Genomic DNA, 13,478 nt, shown 5'->3' with positions numbered 1-13,478 from the left:
TCTTTGTCCCTGTTTTATTTCTTGCAGGGCCTGGTGGACACCAGTGATCCAGCTACCAATGGGAGTCCCTTCAAATCCTATAAAGGTGACCTACCATTCTACATCAACCAACGTAACATCAACGGCCAAACACCACTATATCTCGCCTCTACTGCAGGTCACACAGAGATAGTAAGAACTTTACTCGAGTACAGACCTCGAGGCACGCAAAACGGACCTAACAACTTTACCAAGAAACAGACGTACGTAGAGGTCGACTGCTATACAGTCATAGGTAGAACTCCACTGCATAGTGCAGTGCAAACAGGCAATGTTGAAATTGTCAAGCTACTCCTGAAGAAAGGAGCCGATGTAAATCTACCAGTCAAGTCCATACAGTGTCTATTTAACCCACCAACGGATGACCAAAAGTACGCATCATGAAGGGACGGCGTCGTCGAAAGCGAATGCATATCCCACGACAAGACAATTCGTTGTTGTTTGAAGCATGCAGTGCCCAGGATTACAATCTGGAAGTCATCGCCTTGTTACTACGTAACGGTGCACGTGATACTAATGGCAAGGCATTACTGTCGGCCATGTTGAGTATGCGAAGCGATGTCATTACAACCATATTGGCTCACACTGGGGTCCATCCGGATCCGGATTACAACATTGACGACACATACAAGGCACTATTCAAATGTTTCTTGTTAGACAAGTATGGCCCGGAAGTTTTTGATGTTGGAATGAAAGTTGGGAAATCGTTCCGATTCACATCAAAACCAGAAGCAGGGGCTAGCGCAAGAAAGGTGAGCACTAGCATCCCTATCAACAGACGAAAGACAGTAGTTGGTGCAAAGCGATCAATGAGTAATCATGGTGCCTTTGATGTACCTGTAGCTATAGACTGGCATGATCAGAATTTGACTGATATCAAACTGAATTGGTTGGTTGAAGCCGGATTAAGGTATAACCCAGCGCTAAGACCATATCCTCTCCCTGAATCCAATATCCATGCCGTCATGGCAACAGTTACTAGAATTGATGTGTCAGATAACAGTCTCGGAGCATTGCCACTGAGTCTGTTTCAACTGCCGTCTCTGCAGATGCTGAATGCTTCTAAGAATAAGATCATGCACTTACCATCTGAAGAAGTAGGAGGATCATGTCTCCAACTCTTTCACGTCAAAGAAGTAGAGATTCTGACAGTACCGCATGGCATGCACCTATGCTGCAGAGACTGAATGTGTCGCACAACTGGTTGCAATGTCTGCCACCTGGGTTGTTCTTTCTTCCAGCTCTTGAGGCATTGGACGTGCAGTCTAATGACATTAAAAGCTTACCGTTTGAGATGTGGATGGCACCAAAACTTAAGACAGCAAACTTTTCAAGAAACTATCTTGAAGATCTGCCAGGTTGTCCATTCGGTGCCTTGAATGATTCGCCACCGGTGTTCAGCGATCCCGATGAAGTGAACACAGACGATTGGGAAGTCTTGAATCCTAAACGTTTCCCAAGAGCAAACACAATGCAACCAGGTAGCAGCAGGGAAACAATGACTTCAAAGATCGCTGCAGCAGTTGTCAAACTGGGGTTTCCTATAAACTTTGGTCATAAAGACTCTTCCATTGACATTGACACAATAGCAGCAGGTATGGGATATACTGATGATGTCAGAATATCTCAAGCAACCACGCAAACATCAGCAGATTCTATCGAATCCGACTTTGATACAGAGGTAGAAGGTCTCCAAAGAAGGTTTTCTTTGACTAACTTTAGACGCCACAGACTTGGAAGCACAGGGAGTGCTCGTGTGGCTGATACTGTTGAAGAGAACACCAATGTGGATGACTCCGGGTCGTTGGAAACTCTTGACTTATCGCACAATATGCTTCAAAGGGTGCCATCAGGTCTTCCATGCCTCGCCCCCAAATTGACAAAGTTAACCCTGTCGTACAATCAGATCACAGAATTTGGTCCGATGACTAAATATCCAACTGGACTGATGGATTTAGAAATGTCGCATAACAAAATCAAGCACTTAGCCCCACCAGCTCATAGGGCATCGCTACGAGGCAAAGCTGGTATGTTTAAACTTCTGCGATCATCTTCATACACTGAGTCGTCTAATCTAGAAGTATGTTTCAGTCCAGCTTCTCAGCTCTATCAATCAAGGAAGATGTCACTGGCGATGCTGCAGTCGCCTCGGGATATACCAAGAGAGGCTGCTTCATTCAGTTTCTCTGGACCATCTACCAGTGTTAGTCAGCCGGGACAGCCAACACCATGTAAACACAGACGCCACCGTGTGTTGTCTAATCTGCGTACTCTTGATTTGTCCAACAATAAGCTAATGGAACTTGATATCATCATTAGGTCAACAGTGGTTACAAACTCGGACGAGGAGAGCGACTTATCAGATGATAGCTCCACTCAAGAAATTATTGTAAGTAATAATTAATTTATGTACATTGTCTTTCTCATATGCAATCATCCGGAAATAGGAAGGCCTTATTCGCCGTAGAAGTGATGTAATAATTAGATTAATTACCATAGCAATATATGAATACAATTTTTTTTTAATATATTGCCCTGTTCCAATAAAAAACTGTACCAATTTTTTGGATTAAAAAAAAATTCTGTTTTGACAAATGAAAAATGGCTAAATCTTAATCCTTTAGTTAGATCTAACTGGCAATCAAAGTCTAATTTTAATATTTGGTAAATTTTTAGAAATGAGGGAAATATGCGTTTTTATGGTGTTTTTACTATGCTGCGACAATCAAGCACAAAGATTTGTACAAAGACAAAATTCAAGTTATGCATTGTAATTTTTAACCAATATACTAATAACCAATAACTAATAACCAAATATCAAAACTAACATAAAATATATAAATTATGTGCTATTGAACATCTGCATTTTATTTACAGCCTAGAAGTGGCGAATCTTCACCGAAGAGTCCCCTAGCTGCACAGAAAACAGACTCAGAAGTCACCTTGCTGTTTCCAAGCATAACTATGTTAGCAGTATCTAACAATCAGATAGGGGAAGTCCCAGCAGATATACAGTACCTGACCAAGCTGTCCAGTTTTAAGATAGACGGCAAAGCGACAGAATTACAAACCTGCCACCGGAGATGGGACGACTCAAAGGCATGCTCTACGATCTCAACTTCAATGGATGTCGTCTCGCTGAACCATTGGCTAGTTTGTGGAAGACATCGGTGAATGATGTACTTGGTTATCTCAGATCCGTGCTAGATGAGTAAGTAATGCTTTGGTCATATTTTAGGTATATATCAAAATTTTCTAAAAGGATTATATCAGGGCTGTCAGCTCTTATGAATTCAGCGTGAGAATCGCGTTTGCGGGGCACTTTCTCATACTCTCACGCCAAGGTAGTAAATTCTCATGCCATAGTAGTACAATCTTACTCATCATCAAAATAAATTGTTACTCCTACCCCAGCCAGTTTTTTGATTGATTCTCAAGTACCCTGGCTCAAATAATCATGGGCCAAAAGGAACAATTGTAGTTCGGCAAACAATAGTTCAATCCTGGTATGCCACTGTTTGACAGTATCTCACACCAAACAATTCCAAAGAGTTGACAGCTCTGGTTATATAAGTATGTTAATATGGTACTATTTCCCCTTTTTGACTGGGAATCAAACTACAGTGTTCTGTAGTGGGCAGGGGAAGTTCCACAGGGAGTTGTCATAAGGCCCTTCATACTCATTTCTGAGTTTCTCATCACATATTTCCATAAAACAAACAAGGTAACTTTTTCATTATTGATTGCAAGTCTCCCGTCACATACAGTCAACATTAATAGGTAAATTTTCACGGGAAATTTTTCTGGACACGTGAAAAATGCGTATCAATGTGAGTGTAACCTCGAGCCTGATCTCTGACCCCCGGCGGTGACCTCGCTATTCAAGTCTTAGTAATTTTGAATTGGAATAGTATTTTTAACCGCAATTTTGATAGAAATTTGTGCATTGCAAATTTATTGAATATTATGTTATCCTAATTTTTTCACAATATCATCAAAACGTAATTTCAAAAATCTACGGAAAAAAATATTTATCTACGGAAACTCTTACCATAACATTATTAACTTGCGATAAGTAACTTATTTAGCCTCAAAGGAAGAATTCTTCCTATTCAAATACATTGGAAGAACACCCGCTGTGCTCGGGGTCACATTCCATAATGCTAATATGTATGCGCCCATGGGTGTCACATGTTCAGAAAATTTTCCCGTGAAAATTTACCTATTAATTCTGACTGACATATGAGTCCACAAAACAAAACTTTTTCATTATTCATAATTTTATTTGCATTATGAGTCAAACTGCGGATTTGAAAGCAGTCTTCTTTTTATATACCACTTTAAACCTTGAAAAATCAAATTGAGTTCACTCAAGGTGTACATCAGTAAAGGAGTATTTACGTATGTTAAGCAAATTCATCTGAGTCAAAAACGTACACAAATTCTGGATTTTTTTTACCGCAAAAGCAAACATTTTACCTCAAAAGTACCTCTTATTTAAGTGCTGATATTCAAGAAAGAATTTTTGATGTTCACCTTAAGGGGTGGGGTATGAGCGTTTGGACAGTATTTATTTTGGGACATTAGAGCACATCAGACATATCGAATTGCATTCTGAATACGAAGAATGTCATTCTGATATCAATATTTTGATTTTTGAAATTGCAATTTAATACACATTTTATGGCAAATCATTAAAATTGATATTTTGATATTTAACAGTACTTGAAGTAAACTTTATAAATCTGATGATTTATACTTAAAGTGTATGTAGGTGGGATAAAAGCCGACGATCAATTGAAAATTTTGACTTTTCAGTATTGAAGATATGGATTTTTTTCCCAAAACACCAAACAAAAATAAGGTCTTTTTGGGATAAAATCCATATCTTCAAAATGAAAGGTCAAAATTTTCAATTGACCGTCGGCTTTTCCTCCCTGCTACATACACTTTAAGAATATATCATTAGATTTATATAATTTACTTCGAGGACTGCTATATATCAAAAATTTGAAAAATATAAAATTTTTATAATTTGTCATAAAATTTGTATTATATTGTGATTTTCAAAAAATGAAAATTATTTGATATCAGAAAGGCATGCTTCGTATTCAGAATGCAATTAGATAGTTCTGAGGTGCCCTCATGTCCCACAAAAAATACTGTCGAAACGCAATAAACGCTCATTTTAGATCCCTTAAATGAGCAAAGTTAACTTTTAATCATTTGTGAATTTGTTCTTTCATTTTTTGCAGTGCCAAGCCATATACTCGTATGAAGCTTATGTTGGTTGGTAAAGCAGGCATAGGCAAGACATCATTACTGAATGAACTCAGGAAAGAAGGTGTGGGCCAATACTCAACACAGACACAAGAGGTAGGATATTCCACTTGAATTTCACACACCCCCTATGAAAGACATGACCTGAATCTACCACACAGGGAGTGTGAATTTCAAACGGAGCCCCCATTCAATGTCGTCTGCTCCAAAATGGGCTATTCCAGTTGAAATCATGATACACCCTCTATGAAAGACATGACCTTAATCTCATACACAGGGAGTTTAAATCACAAATGGAGCCCCCCCCCATTCAGTGTTGTCTGCTCAAAAATGAGTTATTCCAGTTGAAATCCATACACCCCCTATGAAAGACATGACCTTAATCTCATACACAGGGAGTGTGAATTTCAAACGGAGCCCCCATTCAGTGTTGTCTGCTCAAAAATGGGTTATTCCAGTTGAAATCCATACACCCCCTGTGAAAGACATGACCTTAATCTCATACACAGGGAGTGTGAATTTCAAACGGAGCCCCCATTCAGTGTTGTCTGGATATTCCACTTGAATTTCACACACCTACTATGAAAGACATGACCTGAATCTACCACACAGGGAGTGTGAATTTCAAACGGAGCCCCCATTCAGTGTCGTCTGCTCAAAAATGGGTTATTCCAGTTGAAATCCATACACCCCCTATGAAAGACATGACCTGAATCTACCACACAGGGAGTGTGAATTTCAAACGGAGCCCCCCATTCAGTGTCGTCTGCTCCAAAATGGGTTATTCCAGTTGAAATCCATACACCCCCTATGAAAGACATGACCTGAATCTACCACACAGGGAGTGTGAATTTCAAACGGAGCCCCCATTCAGTGTTGTCTGCTCCAAAATGGGATATTCCAGTTGAAATCATGATACACCCTCTATGATACACCCTCTATGACCTTAATCTCATACACAGGGAGTTTAAATCACAAACGGAGCCCCCCCCCCCCATTCAGTGTTGTCTGCTCAAAAATGAGTTATTCCAGTTGAAATCCATACACCCCCTATGAAAGACATGACCTTAATCTCATACACAGGGAGTGTGAATTTCAAACGGAGCCCCCCATTCAGTGTCGTCTGCTCAAAAATGGGTTATTCCAGTTGAAATCCATACACCCCCTATGAAAGACATGACTATAACATACCTGCCAAGTGTCCCGATTTTGGCGGGACATCCCGATTTTAGACCCCCGAAAACGTCATAAAATCGGATGTCCCAAATTTCACATTTGAATGATAAAAAAAAATAAAGTAAATAAAAATATCGTATTCCTTAGAACCCTGACTGGATGACTCGGCTAGATTAATAAGGTACCGTACTTGTTAAAATGTATGTAGTCAAATTTTTATATTATTGAGAACACCTTTTCATGCCCGAAATTGATGAAGTTTAGTCCGTTATCGGACCAGCATGTTATACTGATTGTGTCGAGTTTTGCGTTCAAAAACTCATCTCTTTTTCCTCAATGAATATTACCCAAATAAGAGGTATGTAATGTATGTTAATGAATGATGATGTTTGAGATGATGCTGGACTAATGCCGTATAGGCCTATGTATACTCAAATATCAAGTCATGTTAAGTCTAAATGGAAGCAAACTTGGGCTTTGCCCCTGGACCCCTCCAGGGGCCCTTAAGCGGGCCCCTAGACCCCCGGCCGTAGTTGCAAGCGCTACGCTTCGCAAGTGTCCCTATTTCAAGTTTTCAAAACTAGGTATGCTATAATCTCCCACACAGGGGGTGTTAATTTCAAATGGGGTTACCTGAATGGTGACTCCATTTAAAATCTACACCCCCGATGGGAGGGGATGGAGATTATTAAGGTCATGTCTTCCTCATATAGGGGTGCATGGATGGATTTCAAATTGAATAGCCCATCGGGGTAGATTGAACAAGCTGACATCATGGTCCTGTAAAATTACTTGATACTGCCTCTAGGGACTTTATTTTGCCATCAACCATGATGACCACTACTTTCACAGAGACATAATTTTGCTATTAAGATAGATTTGCAAACTGGTCAAAGCGCAAAAAATATACAAATTCTTGGGTAGTGGAATTTGTGCATTAGAGCTCCTGTGAATCAACGCAGATGGTAGTGTCAAATCAACGCTGAATGTAGCGTCGATTATCTGCAATTCATTATTATGGATAAAATGGCAAATCACTATGATTCTGGATAGCAATTTGTCTGCTTCAGCTGTGTTGGTTTTTGTACAAATGCCAGTCAAATGATGTTAGTCGGAATGAGATTATTGTCATGAAATTTAAAAATTAAGGTTACGAAGTTAGAAAGACGACAGGAATCCAATGGCAGCATTTGGATATATCGCAGTTCATTGTTGGGCAGAAAAAAACCCTATACGTGTGGCCCTTGAACATGTTTAAAACAAAACTGCAAAGAGGTTACATAGGTTTCATTGAAACATGTTCAGGGGCCAATGACACAGGTTTTTCCTGCCCAATGAATTTCAACGTATCATATATCTATCTATATCTTTATCTTTGAATGTCATTTATGCAGAATTTCTTGGAGCGCAAAGACTACCTCCATGCTGGAGGCAAGACTACTTTGAAGGGTACCCAGCTATCAACAGTAGGTGTAGATGTGGGTGATTGGACATTCCAAAAGAAGAAAGGAAGGCATGGAAAAGTCACATTCAGTACATGGGATTTTGGTGGACAGGTACACTACTATGTTTGTGGTATTTAGCAATAATGAATTTGTGGTAAATATATAGACAATAATATCTGAGCGTTGTTTGTTTTGAGGTTATTGCATGAAATCGGAGAGATTTGTTTTGGGCTGAGTTAGTTTTCTGCTCCTGAGGACAAATACAAGACCGAAAACAAGCCCCAACAATTCCGCACAATGGAGCATTTTAGTATTTTGTAGTGCCTATATGGAGTGTTGATAGCGGTTAACTAACCCTAATGCCCCAAGGGCTTGGTGACTGGAAGGGAAAGAAGGAAGGAATAAAAAAGAAAACAAAGAAAGAAGTTGTTTAATCCAATCAGGATTCGAACCCGAGACTCCTTGCATGCCATGCACTAGGTCGATGACCGGAAGCCATGTGTCTTTCGCTGGCCTGGCCAACGAAAGTGTACCAATATAGCACTTGGGGTGATTGCGTTATCACACAGGGCTGTCAACTTTGTGGAATTGCTTGGCGTGAGATGCTGTCGAACAGTGGCGTAACTGGGACAGAATTATTATTTGCCGACTACAATGTCCATTTTGACCCATGATTATCTGAGCCCCGGTGCTCGAGATTATACTACCTTGGCATGAGACCGTGAGAAAGTAACCCAATTCGTGAGAGTTGACAGCCTTGTGTGACACCACGTTGAATGCACACACGCACAGTGTATATATCACATAGTATTTTGTAGTACCTGGTAGTGTTAGGGTTTAAATCACTTAATTATTGTCATGTTTATTGCAATTTGTGTTTTTAGGAGGAGTTCTATGCAACCCATCAGTATTTCTTGACCAAGCGATCACTGTACCTGGTTATGTTCAATATCACAGAGTGGAAGACAGCTATCACAGAATTACAACAATGGCTTGTTAACATTCAGGTAAGGCTATGATTTGCTTTGATTTTGCAGAGGGTCGAGATAAGATGTCCACACAGTGGCATAACCAGTACTTTTTCAGAGGGTGGAAGTCAAGTTTCTAGGGGGGCAAACTTTGACAAAAATGGTCAAAAATGGCAAAAAAGGCCTCCCACAGGGGGGGGGCAAGAATTCTCATGGGGGGGGGTAGATTTGCTACTGTGTCCACAGATGTAAAGGCAACCAGAAATCAGTGATTTCACATCATATCTTGAGAATTTTCTCTCTTTTTTTTTTTTTTCAAATTTGATTGAAAATTTCTTTAATTTTTCAGAAATTATGTTTACCTTTAGATCTAAGTTCAAAACTCCACAATTTAATCCATTTCATGATCGTTGGTCCATGGGAATTAAATCTGGAATGTTTATGATAGATTTGTCTTGCTGCATTTATTTCTTGTCACAATACTACAAAGAATTTGGAGAAAAATATATGACTTAACATTTTTAATGGCCAGGGGTCCATTTCACAGAACACAGAACCCTTCGTAACTCAAGTAACCATTCGTAAAGTTCGAATACCCAATACTAGACGTAACTTTACAAAGGTTTCATGTGGTAAAACCCTATTTCTTACAAAGGGTACCTTTTGTAAGTAAGTTTAGTGAAATGGAACTTACGACTCGTCGTAAGTTAGGAACAATTTTGAGACTTACGAAGCTTCGTAAAGTTTTGTGAAATGGACCCCAGGTTATTTATTCGAAGATGGAAATGTTTGAGGAAATTTCCTGATTTCAGAAAATACTTCTGCAAGAAAATGAATAAACACAGCAGTACGCGATCAAAATTTTTAAGGCCATTATTTTGGCGGGCGAAAATACTGCTCAAACCAATCAAAAGACCTCGGACATCAGGAATCATCAGGAGTGAATTGGATTCACTTTCACATTATGCACATATCCATAATAGTTTGTTTTGAACATATGCATAATGACATTTTTCAAATAACAAAAATAAATGAAAAGCGTCTACTATAGTGAAAGACAAAGATAAAGACAATTTATCGCGTCTGACGTCACCTGTCAATCAAACTCGAGCACGGTTTGTTTACAAGTGTCGTGATGATGACTTGCTGAACGCGGATTTATAACCGGGCGCCTTTTATTGTTGATTTTGCACCTTCGACATGCAAACCATCTCAAAAGTTAGGGCTTTATAGTAAGAAACTTTCTTTGGTGAAGGCACCATGTCCACAATCCCTAGAAAAGCTGCTTTTTGCCTTGTAAAAGTACTGAACTTTTTTCGCCATTTGCTGCTATTCCTTTTCTCCGATCAGCACCAGATAGATCGGTCTTCCTTTACGCGCTGATTAACCTGTGTAAACCAATCAAGGATCGTAATTGACAGTGACATCAGACGCGATAAATTGCATTTATCTCTGTCTTTAATTATAATTTGATTACTATAAAGCATGATATTTTTTTGGCATTAATATTTTTGGAGAGAACCCATGATTCTGCAACATGAAATTTTTGTGAATTCATTGCCTTACGTGTATGGAAATTTTTCGCAAATCAACTGCACTCCCGAAATTTGTGAAATTTCCTGCACGCAAACATTTCACATTTTACAATATTGTCTAACGCTTTCCTTCATCAGGCACGTGCCCCCAACTCGCCCGTGATCATCGTGGGTACACACTATGACGTCATCCTTAAAGAACGCAACAAATATAACAAGGACTACTGGCCTGAGCTCAAGCGTATCATCTGTGAGAGGTTTATGTACATCCCCCAGCCACAGGAGGTTGGTTTACCTGATGTGAAGGATGTGGTGGAGATTAGTTGTCTTACAGGACATAGGAGTGTGGCAGCGCTCAGGGATCAGATATACGATACCGCATTCTCGCTGACAGGTAAGTAACTAAATGAAGAATTATGCGCAAGTTAATGTAACGTTAGTTATTAGATGCACACTTGTACGAGACAGATATGTCTTTGTGAATGGGACACAACATACACAATGGGGCATTCACAAGATATACTACTTAGAGGTTAATAACTGCGCATCGGTTAGTTGGAGGGCATTGTGAAAAATCTAAACATTTTGCCTTTGGAACCGAGGAATATCCCGAGGGGCGCATATTCCGAGGTCCAAAGCAAAATGTTTAGATTTTTCACAATGCCCGATATATTACCGATGCAAAGTTATTAACCTCATTCATAACTTCGTCACTTTAATCTCTTCACCTTACAAAATAACACAAAATTTTGCTCAAACGTTTATAAAAATAGATGATTTTTACATCTTCCCTTGCCAAAAATCGATCAGGCTAAAACAGAACGACCAATAACAAAAGTGCGTATCACAATCTGTGCAAATATGGTAGCGCCTTAATCCAAATACGGCAGCCAGCTTGCAAGCAGTTTGTTGGCCTTTACAATACCGCGCACGCAGAAGTCAATTAATGCGACATTGGAACAATTACGCATTTTGCGGTCAATTGTGAGATATTAATGACCTCGATTTGCGTTCGCGTTTTTGCAAATAATAAAATATGATTGGATCGCACGCATCGCGTTTATTAATGAGGTTATGAATGGCTTGTACATTTTGCCACCCCCTCCCGAAATTCCCCCAATGCCCCCCTCCCTGGCCTCGAAGAAACATTGCTGGTGCTGCCACTGGACACATTATATAACTAATCATTGATTGAGCATTGAATTAAGTCATGATTTTTATAATCACAAATTCTGATCAAGAATTGTTTACTTCGTTTTCAGAGGGTCGAGATAAGGAGCCATTTCTGATGCAGCGTGTGCCTACATCATATCTGGCGCTTGAGAAAGCTATTGCTTGCATCATGACAATGAAGAAGAGAGCCAAGGAGGAGCCTGTCCTAAGGGCAACAGAATACAAGTATGTTGTATCAAATTGATTGGGTGGGTTGGTGGGTGGGTGGGTGTGTGGATGTGTGGGTCAGTGCTTGGATTGGGCCGTTCCATTTGAAATTTGCTATACCCCTGTGGAAGATTTAAGAAATGTCTTCCACAGAGAGAGTGTGTTTTTGAAATGGAATTGGTTAGGGTAAATTATTTTGAAACCCATACTCCGCTTATATATGGCTTTGCCTATATCTTCTAACAACTGAGTATTTCAAATGGAAGTTACCCAATTGCCTATTCTATTTAAAACCTTTACTCCGTCTGTTTAAGACTTTAGCTAAACCTTCCACAGAGGGAGTGTGGATTTCAAATGGAATAGTGCATTTGTTGGTACTTGCTTTGACCATCGGTGCCACTTCTCCAATACCCATGGATATCATGTTCAATAAGGGAGACGAGGCAGATCTATATACTCAGGGAAGAAAGCCCAGTTTTAGATGCAGGAGGAGAACGAGTAATGACTGGAAACCAAATGTATGTAAACTCATCTAGGGACTGTCAGGTCTTGAACCCGGGATTTTGTTGGTACAAAGCGAGAACAGAATTGCTACACTGACTCGCTCTCCTCAAATTGATTGATCTTTTCTTATTACATTGATTAATTTAGAGATTGTATCTACACTTTATTGGGCAAATGTTTTCTGTGTACAATCAACATATTTCACTATGAAATACCTGGAGGAATTAATGCATATTCTTTGTCTGTCTATCTTGGTGTTTGTCTGGGTGTCTGTCGGTCTGTTTTGGTATCTGGGGTGTCTGTCTGTCTGGGTGTCTATCATTCTGTCACCCCTTACCTTCTCTCTTTCTCCTTACCAATTTTTGACCGGTACCAGCCCAACTATAAAATAAGTAGCCAGAACATATAAGTTACACTGATGATCATGATGGGCAAGTACTTACCCACCAGACAAAAAAGCTTGCCACCTAAGTCCTGCTAAGTTATTGCGGCAAAATCTGATCACGAAGTGTCTGTCATTTGTTTTTTCCATACAGGACTGAAGTTACTCGAGTTATGGTAGAGCAATCCAACATATCATTCCATGACAAGGAGGAACTCTTGCAGGCAACAAGGTTTCTACATAACAATGGTAGGTGACGCAATATGTATCTCTGTACCCCCATTTGAACCAGGGGGTTGGGGTACTCACAGGGTTCCCATGGTCCTTGAAAGTCCTTGAATTTGGAAACACCTTTTCAAGGCCTTGAAAGTCCTGGATATTGCACAAGGTCCTTGTAAAGTCCTTGAAAATTGGAATTTTACCTAAAGTATAATTTTGACAAAATTTGGGTAGTGGAGAGGAGCTGTCACTTTTGTTAATATCAGTTTTTTGTGTTGTGGTAAGTCCTTGAAAACCATGCTTTTGGACCTTGAAAGTCCTTGAAAAGTCCTTGAATTTTAAAGGTTTCAAGGTGCGGGAAGCCGGGAACCCTGTAAAAACTCGGTATAAATGAACATACATGGTCGTGCAAACATGGGTTGCATTTTCTGCCATTTTCGAACAGTAGCTAAAATTTTTGAAATTTGCCAAAAATGTTAGGAAAAGTTGCAAAAACACAATTTATATTAAATTTGGCTTATGCCTGTGCATAGCACACTATAAAGCAATG

At 39.6% G+C, this 13,478-nt stretch overlaps 1 protein-coding gene across 1 annotated transcript in view; it reads left to right on the top strand.

The window, feature by feature from the left end:
* The window catches only part of LOC140140954 (leucine-rich repeat serine/threonine-protein kinase 1-like), a 107,846-nt gene that overhangs the window by 72,931 nt on the left and 21,437 nt on the right, over positions 1 to 13,478 (top strand). Inside the window, 11 exon segments of the mRNA XM_072162721.1 lie at positions 28 to 423; positions 426 to 1,157; positions 1,160 to 2,428; positions 2,917 to 3,090; positions 3,093 to 3,250; positions 5,295 to 5,415; positions 7,890 to 8,051; positions 8,825 to 8,947; positions 10,582 to 10,837; positions 11,706 to 11,841; positions 12,864 to 12,958. Of these exon segments, the coding sequence (XP_072018822.1) occupies positions 28 to 423; positions 426 to 1,157; positions 1,160 to 2,428; positions 2,917 to 3,090; positions 3,093 to 3,250; positions 5,295 to 5,415; positions 7,890 to 8,051; positions 8,825 to 8,947; positions 10,582 to 10,837; positions 11,706 to 11,841; positions 12,864 to 12,958 (3,622 nt within the window).

This window comes from Amphiura filiformis, chromosome 19, assembly GCF_039555335.1.
Source record: "Amphiura filiformis chromosome 19, Afil_fr2py, whole genome shotgun sequence".
In the NCBI taxonomy this organism is placed as follows: domain Eukaryota; kingdom Metazoa; phylum Echinodermata; class Ophiuroidea; order Amphilepidida; family Amphiuridae; genus Amphiura; species Amphiura filiformis.
The sequence above is the reverse complement of the archived record's forward strand: the minus strand, read 5'-3'. Positions and strand labels throughout refer to the sequence as shown.